Source organism: Juglans regia, chromosome 5 (assembly GCF_001411555.2).
Source record: "Juglans regia cultivar Chandler chromosome 5, Walnut 2.0, whole genome shotgun sequence".
NCBI lineage: Eukaryota > Viridiplantae > Streptophyta > Magnoliopsida > Fagales > Juglandaceae > Juglans > Juglans regia.
In genome coordinates, this window is record NC_049905.1 from 735,303 (window position 1) to 753,117 (window position 17,815).

Here is a 17,815-nt window from a genome sequence, read left to right on the forward strand (position 1 = left end):
AGAAACTTCATTACATAATCTGATTGTTGTCGATCTGTCAGATTCTTCAAAATATTACATGAACAACGATTAAGATTTCCACATCTGCAACTGGGAATTGGTCTATAGCTGATGTATTCATCCCATAAAGCCTTGAATTCACTGAAATATTCAGTGACAGATTTAGAGTTTTGAGAAATAGAGCTTAAAGATTTCTCCAAAAAGAAAACTCTTGGTCCATCACTTCGAAGATATCTAACTCTTAGTTCTTCCCAAATATCAAAGGCATTTGTAAAATAAAGAAGACTACCACGAATTTCTTTGGCAATTGAATTCATGAGCCAAGACAGGACAAGATTGTTGGCTCTTAGCCAGGCAACACGAAGATAAGGATCATTAGTTATAGGTTGAACCAGAGATCCATCAACAAAGGCAACTTTATTTTTTACTGTTAGAGCAATTAACATAGATCGACTCCATGCAATGTAATTCTCACCAGTGAATATCTCAGAAACCAGAAGTACACCAGGATTATCAGACGGATGCAAGTAGTAGCAGCTGGATGAATCATCAGAAAGATTCTGTACAGAGGCATTTGATGAAGGAGTATGTGCCATAGAAGCGTTTTCTTCAAGATTATCAGACATTGTAGATCAAGAAAGATCAAGAAAGCAGCGGAAAAGTGTTTATTCTCGATGATACCATGTGAAATTGTACAGAGAAGTAAAAAGGAAAAACAGATCAATGAAGAGATGTATTCTAGATTGAAAAATTCTCATTCAATTCAATTAATTATCTCTGTACAAATGACTCTATTTATACACTTGAAAATGATCAATAATGCTGACCAACCATTGACATCTGGCATAACTAATTTAACTGTCAAGCCTTCTGTTTGACTACTTGAGATTTTAACTCTAATTCTTCTATTAGATTCTGGATATTCCAACACGAGCATTCGGCTTATTTCAGAATCGAACCATTGGTGTGGTTCGTCCATGTCAATAAGGGAGGTGACGTTGTCCTGGAATATTGAAGCATCAGCAGCAGCAACACTCGCTCCACAATGGCCTTTGTGCAGCAAAATCATCACCAGAAGAATTGCCAGGATCCGATGATCACCGCTAGCACCACCACTCTTTGCCGTTTCACCCACCATCTCAACGCCTCTTTGTGAGCCCTTAACTTGATCAGGAGCTTTGTTGTCGGCGAACTAGAAGACTAGTGCGTTTTGAATGAGGAGTTACAGAAGAGTACTACTCCGTTTTTAAAGACATTGTACGTTGATAATTATGATCACAACGCCCTATGAAATGACAAGAAAAGCCACTTTTTGCATCTGTGGATATATATGCAGCTGTTGTATGGTGCATGTGAACGCAGCCCAATTGTATTGCTCATTGTCTAGTAAAGTAAAGGATGCACTAAAATTTTCTGAAAAGAGCATTTCAATGGAGGGAGTACCTCCTTATATCCAACATCTGATTTAAATGAATGAAGAAAGTTTGTTTACTCAAAAAAAATGTGAACGCAGCCCAAAATTACACTGAGAAAATACCAAAATGGTAGAAAAGAATATGGGAAAATACTTTGTGTCCCGACAAAGCATGCCGATAATGGTTCCGATATATATTTTTTTACTTAGTAATTAAGTAATTATTTTCAATAATGTTGTGAATGTATTTTTCAAAATTTTTAAGAGAACTAAAAAAATGCATGAAAAAGACATCTCATAACCCACAATAATAGGGATCCCCGACGAGAAAGGACAATGCCACTAGTTCCAACAGATACTTCCATCCGATCACGGCAATTACAGGTTTTTTTTTTAAATATTTAAAAAATATATATATAGATTCAAAAAGCATTTCCCCATGAGAAAATCATCTGCTCACTCCTTCATTACATTAACCTTTTCACATCTGGTAGCTCTCAAATAAAACATTTACCATTAATGTTTCTGTGTCGGTGGTGGAGTGAAAGCGGCTAATACTTCAAATACTCTATTTCAGTTTTTACAGAGGGGTAGAAAATATTTCTCGGTCTTTTATTATTTTATCTGTCAGTTGGCACATACTCTGGTCATCGAGCATTTATTGATTGAATATATGCATATCATAACATTTCACTGAAGGAAAGACCCATCAATAATGTTTATTCAATGTTGATAATTTCAGAAAAAGATCATTGCTGGGAGATGACAATGATTCATGTAAGACGTTTTCAATTCTACCCTGTCTTGATGCAGAGTAGCCAGCCAGAATTTGCTGCTCAGATACCATTTTCTTCGTTGATGAGCTCCCCCAACCAACAATGCTTGTCCCGAGTCCTGACTCTTGATGAGATGTTCTACCACCAAGAAAGGGAAACTTGGTAGACATTGCATTTGAAAATGAGAGAGATGGCAATCTAAAAAAACATTTTATGATCACCATTCACCATTTAATGCATGCATGGCCCCTTATTAATATCTCAGAAAGGAAATCATCCCTTGTGGTGCTAAGGGAACGAAGAGTCAAAAAGTGTCTGACATAGATGAACCTCCTCCACAAAGTTTTATCTCTGCCCTTTCTTTCCCAACATTAATTAGACATTAAATATCAACGACCCCAACGGGCCCCTCCTTTCTTCCCTATAACTATTTGGTAACAATATTGCAAGTGACTTCATGGTAAACTACAATATTAATTATCCAGAAAATGAATTTCAAAAAAACTGATTACAAATTGATTTAAAGTATATCAATTTCTAATTTTTTATTTTAAAGATAGATTTAAAGTGCCATATCAAATTACGGGAGTTTTAGTTAAATTTGTTAAATTAGCAGATGTCACCTAGTCTTAGTTACAATAATTTACTTTATGAAACAAGTTACTTTATCATAGCAAAGTAAAAGGAAAAAGAAAAAAGAAAAAAGTAAAATTTAAAAACACGTTGATAAATTGCAGAGAGTAACTACATCTGAAAAGATGACCAAAAAAAACTCAAAACCGTTCATCTCAATGAATCATGGCATATTGTTGAAACATTTGTACTCATAATAAGGGCTGAGAAAGCAGTTGATGACCATTTTATCAAATAACGCTCCAAAGAAGGGAAAGAGCAATGCCACTCCAACCTCTGCCATGGCTGAAAGAACGTCTGAGTTAATTAGGGAATTGGAAAAAATGAGCGCATAAATTAAAACAAAAACTGTTGATTAGATAACTACTACTCGATCTGTGTGGTAGAAATGGTGCAAAAGAATAGTCAAGAAAGCTTAGTTTGATTCCTTTTGGGACAACTGATCAATGTGTTCATTAGAGGTGGGCTGCACTTCACACTCAACTTAGGAAATAATGTGCATCCAATATTCAACTTCACAGTGAAGACGACCTTTGAATAAATATATATATATATATATATATATATAAATAGATAAAACTGAAACATTTTCAAACAATCTTTCAGTATTTATGGAGGGGATCAGAAAATAATCCCTTAATTCAGTCTTTTATTATTTTACTTCCACTCCCATTACCTCAGCCATGTTTTCTTCTTTAGAATAAAAGAAATCAAAGGAAAAAGAAGGAATGAAGGTTACTAATGTAAGAAGCAGAGCAAAACCACTAATTTGCTTCTCATGTGCCAAACGAGTACATATTTCAGAAAAAAAATGATCACTGCTTCAAGATGACAGCTGTTCATATTGTTAAACGTCTTAAATTCTACCGTCTTGATCAATCGCGGCAGAGCAGCCAGCCAGAAGTTGCAATTATCCTATTCATAGTTGCTTTTTCAAAATACTTGTCCTGATCATATGTCCTACCATCACGAAGATAATTGATTTGTATAAATTATAAATAGATAAACTTTATATAAATTTATGTATAAAAGTGGATTATATTTAAAAAGATATATATAAAAAATTATTTTTTATTAATGAGATCTATTTTTTTATAAATTTTTTACAAAATTTATCTATTTAAAGATTGTATATAACATTAAAAAGAAAACTTCGTGGTCCCGTTGACATTGTCTTGGAAAATGATAGATATGTCAATAAATAAATAAAAAAAAAAAAAAAACATTTTACCACCATTTGCCATTTAATTGCCTTTGAAATTGTCAGATTTTAGTTAGTGATGGTTCATAGAGTGAGTCATCATGTATTTTGTGAAGAAAATGTTGTAACTAACTTCTTAGCTAAACATGGAGTTGAGGGTGTAAATATGGACTAGATTGAAGACAGAGATCCTTTACCCAGTAAGTTGAGGGGTCTTCTTCGCATGGACAGAATGAGTATTCCTTATTTATGAGTCTCATAGTGAGGAAATGTTATATTGCAACTGTTTTCCTCTTTTTTTATTCTTATCAGTGTTAACTGACTTTTATATGCAAGATTGTCTTTACCTTTTGGTTTTCTTAGGTATGCTTTGTTGTTGATTGACCTGTAATTATTCTAGATCTTTTGAAAGCCTAAGTTTTGGTCATTTATGATTATTTGTCATTTCCAGGTATCTGCTTGTAATCAAGATTTTCTTCCGTCATAAGTAATGCCTATTAATAAACTTGGAATACCGTGCTCATCTAAAAAAAAAAAATCATGTAAATTGCCATTTTTAGTAGTTTATAGGGCAATTTAAATAAAAGTAGTAGCACCTCGCATATGCAAATTCAATGTTTATTTAGCTAAAGTTTTTAGACCTTTGAGCAGTAGCTGATGGACGCATAAATAAATAAAATAAAATAAAAGTAAAGTGTTAATTAGATAACTACGTACTAATTAACAACGAGATTTCAGAGAAGTAAAATAGAATACTTTATATATATATACTAGTAAAGGGCAAACACGTGCATTGCACGTGTGCCCAATTGTGAAAATATAAAAAATATTTCTAAAATTAACATTTATGAAATCTAAAAATATGTAATAATAAAAAATAGGTTAATATATATAATTATAAAATGTAATAGTTTTGTCTATATTTAAACACAAATTCATTAATAGGTGGAATGCATCAAAGCAATTTAAATCAATCTCATTCACATGCTATATGCCACATAATCTCCAAAAACAAACAATCACTTCTCATAAAACCGACACTTAGATAATTAATAACCTAAAACTTGGAAGCTTACTTATCCAATGCCTCAAGATACTTTTGCTTCCTTATCTCAAAAAAGATTTTCATTGAGTATCGATTGTCGTCCACTTTTGTGAACCCGGAACGGTACTTCTCAAACCCGGAGTGGATTCTGTAAAGATTAGATTTATGTCAACAAACATAATTTCAGTCACTAATGAAATCTAAAGAACAAAAATAGAATATCTAATGCACCTTGGAATCATTGAAAAGCTGAGAATACACTACACTTACTAACAAATATTTCACATTTTTTCATCCAGATTTTCTACCACCTAAAATGTTCCAATATTCACCATTGAATTATCATATTGACATAAACGTGCACACAGTAGCAAAAATGTGCTTAAAGTCTCAACAATAAGTAGCACCAAACTACTTAGACTCAAAAGAGCGAAACATGCACCAATCAGAACCAAACCACAGAACCCGATTCAAAATAACAGAGAGAGAGAACCATACCGGCGATTTTCTCTGTGACGAACAACGGAGATGTCGGCTCAAAATTTGAGTTAGGGTTTGAGTGTGAGAGTCAGAGAGAGAGAGAGAGATGGTGATAGAGATCCAACGGCGGCAAGGGAAACACTAGAAGAACAAAGCAGTGCGGACGCAGAAGAAGGGAAGTGATCTGAGTTGAGTTCGAAGAAGTGAAGTAGTTGAAAGGCTTGAACAAGAAACGACGCCGTGTGGAGGGTCATGATGAAGCGCACCGTATGAGAAGAAAAGTGAAACGGAGAGTTTAGTTGAATTAAGAAGACTGTTGTCATTCAGTACGCAGCGTTTTTCAATTATAGAAATAATTAGTAGTGTTTGTAAAGCACAGCGTTTTGCGACTTAAAAACACCAAAAACTGTGCGTTTAGTGTCTGTGAGGTTTTACGTTAGTGGGCAGTGAGGTAGCTTTTATTTTGCACGTATCAAATTATCAAACCTGGAAGTTTGTTAGTCTGTTTTGGGAAGGAATCGAATATATGGTGGAAGGAAAAGGGGAAGAACGTAGGGGCATCTGGAAATTGCTTAAGTTGAATTCAGTAAGGAGGTTGGGTCCCTCGAAGAACCCGTATCAATACACCTGTGGCTCACTTGAGCTTTTCTTCAAACACCTTGCGTGCTTACACTTTACATTCCTCGCAGCAGCTTCCTTTACATCCATTACATCCCTTAATTACATTCATTCAACACAGCAGCTTCTTACATCCATTGCGTTTCCTTATTAATTATTACATCCATTCCATACAAGATAATCTTATCATATATTATAAGAAACTAATCCATACAGTAATCATTTCGAACTATATTTCATAATAGAAAAGTATAAAACTAGTGTCTAAAGTGAGGGAGTCCTACATTATCCAAAAAATATATGTAAGATAAGTATTTTGGTAAGTAAAAAATTGAGAAAAAAGAAGCATCTATACCAATAACTCCTAAGTTTGCTAAAGCATCAGTCAATCTATTATCTTCTCTTAAGTATGAATTAATTCAAAAGGAAATAAAGAATGGATATTAAGTATGTCAGTCCACATTTTAAAATACTTCCAAGGAGGCTCTTGTATTTTGTTAAACAAGATTAGTTCACGGCAAGTAAAGAATCTGTCTCCACGATTAATTCTAAAGTTTGCATATGATACCATAATAATAAATTAACCACATTTCAGTTGGAGAAATCAAATACTAAAAGTTAAGTTTGTATTATAATTGTTGACTACTTGTCGAAGATCTTTCAGAATTAGACTCAAAATGGAATCGCTGAATACAGTTGAACAAATATGCTGTCAAAGAAATTGGAAGCAATTCCATTTCTCGCTACTAGTTGAACAAGTAGAAGCAATATAAAACAACAGTTCACACCAAAGCATCAACCACCATAAAACATGTGTAAATTTAAAGAATATAGATTCTCCAATACAAAGTCGTAAAAAATCTAGATTTATTCAACTCAAAAAACATTCAGCTACAAAATTAAGCATTTCGATGATTCGTAATTTTGCCTAACCTCAAGCATTAGGAACAAGAAAAATGGGAGAGAGAGAGAGAGAGAGAGTTGTGCATCAGTTAACATGATTGCTCTTCAATTTACAAACTAAAAAAAAAAAATTGTAGAGCCCAATATGAAATCAAAATCGAGATTTAATTCTCTTACAAAAAAAGGAAGAACTAAAACTACGGACAGAGATGAAGCCACAATTGGTTTGATGGTAAGGCCAAAAGCTTCAGACAGAAATTGAACAAAACAAGAGATAACAAGGAGTTGAAAATCAATTGTACCTAGAAAAAAGCAAAACGTTTTAGACAAAATGGTAAATCGCATGGAATGAAGTAGAAGAGAAAGGTAGAAAGATGTCTCGTTAAGGTTGAATTGAATAAGAACCGTCGAAATAATCAGTCTCGACTCTGGAGTTTTTGGACCACCCATTCCAAGCTTCGATTTTTAGATTTTTGGACATCAATTATGGCTAAACGATATTCGTGATTCCGACGACAAATGTGTTATAAATATATAAGTAAGAGCTCACTTACAAGGTACGTATTTCTGGTTGAAAGTGTTACAATATTTTTAATGTGGTAAGGATGAATTTTAAGATGTATATCAATTAGAAAAACAAATATGATAAATATAAAGATAATCATAAATCTTTTCAACAAATTTTACAAGTGATTGTAATTAAGAAAATATTTTACACAAAAAGAAATTACACAAAAGCAAGAAAAAGCATAAACAAACTTAGCATCATAATTTCTAATCACACGTCCACAACTTAAAGCCATGCCACGTCCACAAAGGTGGTCTCACATCCACAGCTAGCTCCCAAATTAACCATCTGCCAAACCATTCCCTTCAGGGATCGGAAATGCATATAGAAATGTGCGTGGCAATTAGGTACGTAGGAGGTTGCTTCTAGCGCTCGCGCACACAAGATTTAAGCAAATATCTTCACTTCTCAGGGATCAAATCAACTTTACCCTAAATAATAACAATTCAATTATCAATACATACAGATTCAAATTATACGTATATAGTTTAAAAATCAAGAATTAATTATTCCAATCACAAATTAGTAACTTCAATTACGTACGTAGCTGATAGACATTAGTTTATGATGTAAATAATTGCCAATTTTAATAGTTTATGGTGCAATTTAGTAAATATATTAACATTTATGGATTCTATGATAACATATATCAGATAATATTAATTCTATAGATTGCAAAAACAGCTACCAAATGCTATTTACGATAAGTTGTACCTACCGTTATAAACTTGTTAATAATATTCGTAGGGGAGGAGTTGTTCGAACTCGAAAGCATCCTCATATTCATACCGCCTTGCACAAATACCTGTGAATGAAAAGAATTAATGAGACAATTAGAGAAGGAAGAAAGAGAATTAATTTGACAACACGGAGAAAATGTATATATATATGTATGGAAAATAAATGAGCTGAGAGGGATCGATGGATATAATTCACGATCAGCAAAACAATTCCCAATGCTCACATTATATATAATGCCAAATCATATTTCATTTACTTTTTACTTTTATTATTGTTTAAGAAAATTTCATTTTATAACTTCAATTAAAAGCTTTGAGGTTGCATGGGGCTCTCACCTGACCACAACCATTCACGATAATCTCCTTGAATTAGAATGCCATAAATCATTATGTTGGGGACGCGAGCCACCTTGAGCCATTCTTTTCCTTTTTTACTTTCCAACTCTTCCTTCAACACACGATCACATTTCTCTATCAGCAAAAAACGAAGGGAGGCAGGGAAGCCCTCTTCTGGCATGTACCTGAGCTTTCGACAATCGATGATCCACAATTCTACAAGGGAGGTGAGGTGTTGAAACCCCTCCTTGTCCAATGATTTCAAATTTCCAATTGATTCGATATAAAGATAGGTCAGAGTGGTGGGCAGCAACAACTCCCCGGGAAATGACTCTACATGATCTTCTGATTTGTCGCCGCCAATTTCCAACCATTCAATGCGGGGGAGTGTTTCCTTCCACGGGTTTGCAATTAGTTTCTTACATGTCAAGATCTTGATATTCTTCAGATTGGAAGGTAATCCCTCTTCTGGAAACGACTCAACTTCTGGACAATTTACTAACTCCAAATAATAAAGAGACGGAAGCAATATGTGCATTTTATCCGGCATTAACCTCAAGCTCTCGCAATCTTTGAGAGAAGACATTGCAAGGTTAGGGGCACGCAATCCTCCTTTTGGAAAAGATACAAATTTAGGACATCTCCATATTCCTATTTTTGATATCACTAAATCACCTCCATGTTGTTCTAGAGATTGCAAATTCCTGCACCCTTCGATTCGAAAACTCTTCAGATTTGGGAATAGGTCTAATGGAAATGACGTCAGGGAATCACAACAATCCGTCAAGTACAATTCTTCAAGGGATGAATATTGTCTGTGCATGGGGAGCTCACACTTCTTACAACCATAGATCAGAAGTATTTTCAATTTTGAGAGTAAACCATCATGTTCATCTTGTTTTGCAAGTGCAACAGATTCCAAATTATCACACCTAATTATTTTCATACTGGTAAGTACTGGGAAAGAGTCTATGGAGAGCGAACCCTCGAAATGTTGACAATTGCTGATCTCAAGTTGGTCTAACGAAGGAAGATGTACACCAGAATGAAGCCAGTTTTTCAAATTTGACATATTCCTCAACCTCAGAAATTTCAAACTTCCAAATGACTTCATTTTAGAATTACTACTATTTCCATAAAATTCTGGACCCACAGTAACAACTCCATCCAGCCCATTAATGTAGAGTTTCTCAAGAAAAGGTAGGTGCCCAAGGGGTGGCAAGGCACTACAATATTTGCAATTAATTAATTCCAACTCAGACAATGAAGTAAGCCCTCCTATCCAATCAGGAAAACTTTTCCCGCTGTAGTAGCTGATTTTGAGACTTTTCAAGTTTTTATGGGGCTGCAAATTTTCAAGTACGCCTCTTTGACTTTCCGAAATACCAAGTTCTTCTTGAGGAATATCCCATAGTAACGCCAACTGCTCGAGGTAAACCTTATCCTTCAAGCTTGCATCCAATGCATCATCAGCTGATCTAACATTTTGGAGCTTTTCAATTGAAAGCTCTCCCCGAAGATTTTTTAGTTTTCCCAATTCTCCAATGCTAGACCCACTAGCACTGTCATGTTTGCTGACGATGAATTTTGACAACGTCTGGAGACAATTTAATCTACCCATTTTTATCGGCATCTCCTCCTTTAATTTGAGAGTAGAATCAATTTCAAGATGACGCAAATTAATGAGTTTCCACATATCTCTTGGCAATCTATCCAAGTCACTACACCATGATAACTTCAACGTTTGCAAATTGCACAAATTACATATGGAATCGGGCAACCTATTAAAACTTCCCGAAGAAACATCCAAATAACGTAGATATTTCATCTCGCCAATTGAATCAGGCAACTTAGTAATCTCAAAGCCTATGTAGCGTAGGGAGAGAACTCTTAAGCACAATATTGTCCATTGCATTTTGTTTTCCCAATGCCGTACTGTTGAAAAACGTAATGCAAGGAAAGTGCGCAATTGTTTGGCCTTTAAAAGATCAGCTTCAATATCCTGGAATGTACACCAACTGTTGCCGAAATATGATACATAGCGAGTCATCTTCACAATTTTTTTTAAACTATCAGTGCCAAATTGCCCAGCCACGAATTTTGCCAAGTCGTTGATAAGATCATGCATTACAAAACCTGAGTTAGTTTCACGACTTGATTGTTGAAATAATGATCTCGATACAAGAGCATCGAAGCAATGATTGCCAACTTCTTCCATAGTTTCTATTTCTGATTGTTGCAAGAAGCCTTCCGCCATCCATAACAACACTAATTCATCTTTCTTAAAAATATGATCTTTTGGAAATATCGAACAATAAGCAAAGCATCTTTTTAAATATGAGGGGAGATACTTATAACTTAACCTCAAAGCCGGAAGAATGTATGTCCCCTCCATGGTAAGATCCCATAAATTGCTCTTCAATATATTCGTCCATCTCTTGACATTTGATTCAGACCACAAGAGATTGCCAATCGCTTTGATTGCTAAAGGTAGACCTTTGCACTTTTTCACAATTTGAGTACCTATTTCTTTTATCTTTGGATCTGCGTCAGAGCTACCATTGCGAAATGCATGCTTTTCAAAAAGTGACCAGCAATCATTCTTTAGTAACAGCTTTAGATGATGAGTTTCAATAGCGTGCATGGCCAATGCAACGCTACCATTCCTTGTGGTGACAAGGATCGTACTTCCTCGAGCCCCATATTGCAAGAGCTGGCCTAGGAACTCCCGATGAATGGGTTTCTCACTCCAAACATCATCCAAAACAAGGAGAAATTTCTTCCCCATCAAACTCTTCTTTAGTGTAACTTGAAGCTGCTCTGGATCCTCAGTAGAACGAGCTGACGAAGTTTCAGCCTGATCTATAATTGATTTCTCAACCTTGGGCACATCAAATTCTTCTGAAACACAAAACCATATTTTAAGGTTGAAATGTTGTTGCACCCGACTGTCATTGTATGCCATTTGAGCAAGGGTAGTCTTGCCGATTCCCCCCATGCCAACGATGGCAATCACGAACATTTCATTTCCTCTCGCATCAGACGAGAGCAATAAGTCAATTACTTTTTTCTTGTCCTCATCCCTACCAAAAGTGTCAAACTCTGAGACGTAAGAAGTGGACAGCCTTTGATTTTGATCTGGATATTGTTTTCCCCCAACTCCTACAGCTTGTAGACCCATAAAATCCTTTTCTTTTACTAGACTGTCTAGTCTATCAAGTACCTCTTCTATTTTTGGCTCTACTTCATTGACAAAAGTATCGAGGAAAGTATTAGAGATGCAGTCTAGTACCTTTTCTAGTGCAGTGGTACTAGATTCAGCGTCCAGCTTTCTTTGCAAGGCTTCAGTAGCAATCTCATCCAAGATGTCCTCCGCGTCGTAGATAACATCCTTCAAGTCATCAACCCAGCCTTTCACAAAAGAATCCGTATGTTGCTTTTCCTCCGCGTCTTCAAGCACAAACTTCACAGACCGCATTGCATTCTTCAAGTTCCTTAAGAGCACTTCGGTTGGTTTTCTTCCCTGCATGAAGCCAACCACCTCTGGAGATGCCATTCTGTCAAACAACACGCTGAGTGAAGCAGAGAGAAATGCCAAGCCCACCTCAGCCATGTTTTTCTTCTTCGGAATGAGAGAAATCAAGGGAAATGAAGGAAGGTTTTTTTTTTTTTTTGCAAACAGCAAAGCAAGCTCAGGTTGCAAGAAAATTCTTACTGTAATAAAATTAAATAGGAGAAATGTGAGTGGCACATGCTGTGGTCATGGGTCATTGACTGATTGGTCATTGATTGAATTTCTGAGAGAGTTCGTGTGAGAAATTAAAATCTCTTACTATATAATAAAATTAAATAGGGAAATGGCTGATGACGCGGTTTAATTAAGGTAGTCTGTCATATTCATGTGAAGATAAGAAAATCCTTTTATCAGTACTGCTTCATTCCATTAACCTTTTCTCATATGGCAGCTCACAAAGAAAACATGTACCTTGTTTTTCTGTTAAGATTGTAAATAAGATGTCTTTCTTTCTTCTTTAATTTGGAACTAATTACAAAAAAGGTTGGCGATATTTATGGTAAATTATTATTTATATTGTTCATATGGGCAATAGGTTAACTCATGAGTGTTAGGTTATGATGCAAATTGTCTGATAAGGTTTTGGGAAAATGAAAAGAGATAGTATTTGTCTGATACTTAATTCTCGGGTCTTTGATATTTGATAATAAGATAAATAGATTGTGGTGTAAGTGGGCCTCAAAGTCGATCCGGATTGCCTGTAAGACTCCTGTCGATCCATTAATTAATTAATTAATTGGGACAAACCATGTGATGGAACCAAATTAATTAAGGAATATCAAGTTAAGGACAGTACTATACTGTGCCAACAATATGCAATTGCACTGTACCTCAGCAATTAATTGGCATTTTGAAAGTTTGAATGGCAGACAAAAGCCTTCTCGAGAAGAGGTTTCTTAAATAATAATAATAATAATAAATTATAAATTTTTTAATTAATAGATAACTCGATCTGTGCCGTACACATTGGCAAAGAAGCTTAATTTGGATTCCTTTGGGGGACCCATGATATGATAACATGGGCTGCAGTGCACACTCCTGACATAATGTGCATCCAATCAACTTTACACCTCATGACTGCTTTTCCACTTTTGTTTTGTTCTTCTTTTTACTTTTTACTTTGTCTTTTTATCTGTCAGTTGGCACATGCTCTTATCATTTATTGATGGATTGCTTTTTCCTTTTCTCCTTTTCATCGGTCACTTCGCGCATGCTCGGATCATTTATTAATGACTGCTACTCTTCCGCGGACTTTAATATTAGGTTGTATTTAGATATTAAATTAAATTAAATTAAATTAAATTAAATTAAAATGATAAAATATTATTAAAATATTAATTTTTAATTTTATTAATATTTAAAATTTTTAAAAATTAAATTATTTATTATATTTTATATTAAAATTTTAAAAAATTATAATAATGAGTTAAGAAATATTTAGTAAGCAAACAAAACTTAGGTATTTTGGAATGTGTTTTTTTTTAATATATATTTTTTTAACACATTTAAAAATATTTTAAAAAATAAAAAAAAATTATAATATTATTAAAAAAATACTTACTTAACCATTAGGTAAAAAAATAATATAAAAAATAAAAAACACATAACAATAAAAATTAGTCGTAAAAATTAACGGTAAGAATAATATTTTCTTTTATTGATGTAAAATGATAAGATTATCATAATCCTACTACTTATCTATTATTTATTTTATATTTAATTTTATAAAATTTTTAATTTTATTTAATAGTCTAAGAATGGACTATTAATAAAATTATATATATTTTTTATTTTTTTAATGTTAAAAAATATTTGAAAATAATAATAAAAAAATTTAAAATTTAAAATAAATTATAAATAATAAATAGATAATAATAAAATAATAATTTTATCATTACCCTTTATTGATTATTTTTTTCTTTTATTTTTATCCTTTTATCTATCGGTTGGCACATGCTCCGGTCATTTATTGATTGCCCGTGAACTTTGGATTTTGCTTTTGTCCTTTTATTTGTCAGTCGGCACAAATTTTCTTGATTAATTGAAATTATTCTTTGAAATGAAAGGAATCAAGGGAAATGAAGGAAGGTTGGTGAAAAAAGAAGAGTAAAAACAGGTTGAAAGCTATTAATTATATCTTGATTAATTGAAATTATTTATTAGATAACTAACAATATCGACGCGGTGGGCAACAGGGTTAAGTTGAAAAAAGCGGAGTTAATTTTGTACGTTATTTGAAATGAATTTAAATGTATTTATAAAATGTTAAAAAAATATATAATATTAAATTAAAAATATTAATACAAACAATAGTCAAGAAAGCTTAATTTGGATTCCTTTCGGGGACCCATGATAACATGAAATAATGTGCATCCAATCAACTTTACACCTCATGACTGCTTTTCTACTTTTGTTTTCTTCTTCTCTTTTTTTTTACTTTGTCCTTTTATCTGTCAGTTGGCACATGCTCTTCATTTATTGATGACTTTTTTTTTTTTTTTTTGTCTTTTTATCTGTCACTTGGCACATGTTCTGATACATTTTTTTTACTATTGTCCTTTTATCTGTCAGTTGACACATCTGATCATTTATTGATTGCTCGTGAACTTTGGATTTTGTTTGTGATTGACTCTCTGTAATTAATATATGTCCAATAATAATCGGACACATATGAAAGGTTGAGAAATTATTTCTTCAGATTGATTCTACTGTAATTAATATAGATTTCATATGTGTCCGATTATTATTGGACGATATAAAATAGAACAGGGGTAGTCTTACCAATTCCCCGTGCCAAAGATGGCAATCACACACATTTCATTGCCCCCACCAGAGCAATAAGTCATTTACTTTTTTCTTCTCCTCGTGACTGCTTTTCTACTTTTGTTTCGTTCTTTTTTCTTTATCCTTTGTGCTTTTATCTGTCAGTTGGCACATGTTCTGGTTATTCTGATCATTTAGGAGACGTTTGGATTCGAATGTGACTTGAGATGAATTGAGATAAATTATGAATAATAATAAAATAAGTTATGAATAATAATGAGATTTGTGAATTAAAGTTACTGAATAGTAATGAATAGTAGTGAAATGAGTTGAGATGATTTGAGATATCCTGCGAATCTAAACGTCTCCTAGTGATGAATTGTTTTTTTTTTTTTTTGTCCTTTTATCTGTCATTTGGCAAATACTCTGGTCAAGGCAGGATAAAGAGGTTTTCCATCTTCTACTGTTTCTCTTCAAAACAATTAATGTCAATGAATCATATTCATGGCATATTGTTGTAACTTTTGCACGATGCCGATAAAATAGTTTGATGGCCAAAATCAATCATGGCCCGGTTTAACAAGAATTTGTTGCAGGTTTTTTTATTTTTTTAAGATTTTCAATGATTCTTGGGCTAACAAATTTTCATCCGTGATAGGTAGGTTTAGGGGGTGAGATGAGAATTTTATATTTTGTTTTGAAATTTAAAATATTAAGTTTTAATATTATTATTGTTTTGGAATTTGAAAAGGGTGTATTGAGATTTGAAAAAATTGAATTATTTATTATATTTTGTATGAGAATTTGAAAAATGTGTAATAATAAGATGAGATGAGATGAAAATTTTGTGTTTCGTTTTATGCCCCAACCCTGCCCTAAATCAATGGCCTTGCGAGATGTCTGTCATTTTGTCAAATAACGCTAGCTCCAAGGAAGGCAAGATATTTCCATCGAAAATGAGAGATGGAAATCCAAGAAAAACATTTTACAACCGTTCACCATGAAATGCTTGCGCCCGTTATTATTTTTATGAAAAACGCTTCGTGCAGTCGCCTTGGGGAAGCGCCGCGCAAGCGGCTGCTGATGTGGCAAAAAAATGAAACGCCCCGTTTTGATTTGAAAACGCTTTCGTAAATGCTCGTGTTTCAGACAACACGTTTCCCTCCCTCTCTCTATTATCGTTCTTCTCGACTCTCTGCTCCTCACGAGCGTCTTCTCGACTTCCCTCCCTCTCTGCTCCTCACGAGAGGAAAGCGTCCCCTCGAAGCCACGACTTCCCTCCAAAAGCCAGCCGCTTACGGCCTCCCTTAGTTTCGAGATTGATGCCGAAGACGCTGCTCGAAGCCTTCGATTCCTCCTTTCCTCATCCACTTCTCTTACCGAAAAACCCTAACTTTCCTAACTTTCATTCCCCTTCATCCCGAAAAACCCTAACTTTCCTTCTCCTTCATCCCGAAAAACCCTAATTTTCCTTCCCGAAAAAGCCCCTTTCCTTCATCCCGAAAAACCCTAATTTTCCAAGCCCCTTTCGAATCTCCGGTACGCAGCTCCACTTCTGGCACGCAGTTTCATTTCCGATGTCTACTACAACAATTTAAATGGGTATATTTTCTATTAATTTTCTGTTAGGATTTTTTTATATACGAAATGTGTGATTTTTTTTTTTTATGTACAAATTGTTAGGGTTTTTTAGGTTCTTTCTGTTGATTCAAATCACGACTACTCTAATAATGTTTTGAATCCCTGCTCAGTAGCATTCTGGTGCTACAGTTTTGTTTCTGATTCATTGATGACAAACTAAGGTCATTCTTGGAGTTGGGCCCCATGTCTTCATGCACCTAAGCATCATTTGAGTGTAACAATTAGAAACAATATTCGTCTAATAGTCAAGGAATTAGTAGCTTTACAGATTCATGTTTGTGTTCATTGTGGTAGAATTGTAAATGTATAGTAGATCGATTAGCCTGTCTACCAGTGCTACATATCTGTTATTGGGCGTTGGCCTTAGCCCTTTTCTAACATTTGCAACTATGTTTTAAATTGGACCATCTCAGTTACTGATCAAAGCATTGATCAGAAGAAGGAATCCATTTAATTCCAGTTACATGCAAGCATATTCACTAATACCTTCACTAGTAATTCCAGAAGTAGTACTAGTATCTACACGCAAGCATCTTCACTAGTACCTTCACTAGTAATGATAGAATTTGCAATAATATATCACAAAAAAAAAAACACTGCTCCTCTACCAGTAAAAAGTTTAAGTTATCAAGGAAGCTAGGATTATAGTTAGTTAAGATTGAAGTTAAATACCTAAGCTATTCATTTTGTAAAAGATTTGAGCCAAAATATCTGAATACATATATGATTTCTAAGATATTTAGGAAAATGAATATGATCAATCATTTTGGGGTGCTTAGGGCAACCGGGGTCAATATTATCAACTCCATCTCATTCAATTCATTAAAACCACTTCCCACCTATTTAGTTCCTACCAAGGAAAAAAACTCCCTCTCATCTCTCCCGATTCATTAACCATAAGAATAGGCAAGAGCCCAAGTATATGGGACATATACAAGAGCTATCATATCGAGAAGTAACTGTCCAAAACAAGAAAAATATATCATCTCAAATTTTCTGAAACAAGAAACAACACACTTCACCAAGCGACTGACCAATACAACACAAAACTGAAACAAGCAAGAGCTCATTGAAAATACGCTGGACACAACAGGTGTCTGTATGCAAACAGCAAATCAAATAC

At 34.1% G+C, this 17,815-nt stretch overlaps 1 protein-coding gene and 1 long non-coding RNA gene across 2 annotated transcripts; both read right to left on the bottom strand.

The window, feature by feature from the left end:
• Positions 1 to 2,921: 2,921 nt before the first annotated feature.
• LOC108988893 lies at positions 2,922 to 5,842 on the bottom strand. The gene is made up of 3 exons (XR_001995749.2): positions 5,568 to 5,842; positions 5,101 to 5,217; positions 2,922 to 3,108 (listed from the first exon to the last, which is right to left on the bottom strand). It is a non-coding gene; the product is annotated as an uncharacterized LOC108988893 (long non-coding RNA).
• A 1,912-nt stretch (positions 5,843 to 7,754) lies between these two features.
• LOC108988707 (putative disease resistance protein At3g14460) lies at positions 7,755 to 12,544 on the bottom strand. Its single transcript, XM_018962038.2, has 3 exons — positions 8,715 to 12,544; positions 8,357 to 8,443; positions 7,755 to 8,069 (listed from the first exon to the last, which is right to left on the bottom strand). The coding sequence occupies exons 1-2, from the start codon at positions 12,325 to 12,327 to the stop codon at positions 8,370 to 8,372; spliced, it is 3,687 nt and encodes a 1,228-aa protein (XP_018817583.1). The 5' UTR covers positions 12,328 to 12,544; the 3' UTR covers positions 7,755 to 8,069; positions 8,357 to 8,369.
• Positions 12,545 to 17,815: the final 5,271 nt, after the last annotated feature.

What these genes read in the sequence shown, in the direction of transcription:
- LOC108988707 (XM_018962038.2), bottom strand. Translation starts at nt 12,327, where the DNA reads ATGGCTGAGGTGGGCTTGGCATTTCTCTCTGCTTCACTCAGCGTGTTG. An exon ending in TCGTGAATGGTTGTGGTCAG is followed by an intron (nt 8,444 to 8,714) that starts GTGAGAGCCCCA and finishes TTTCATTCACAG; the next exon opens with GTATTTGTGCAAGGCGGTAT.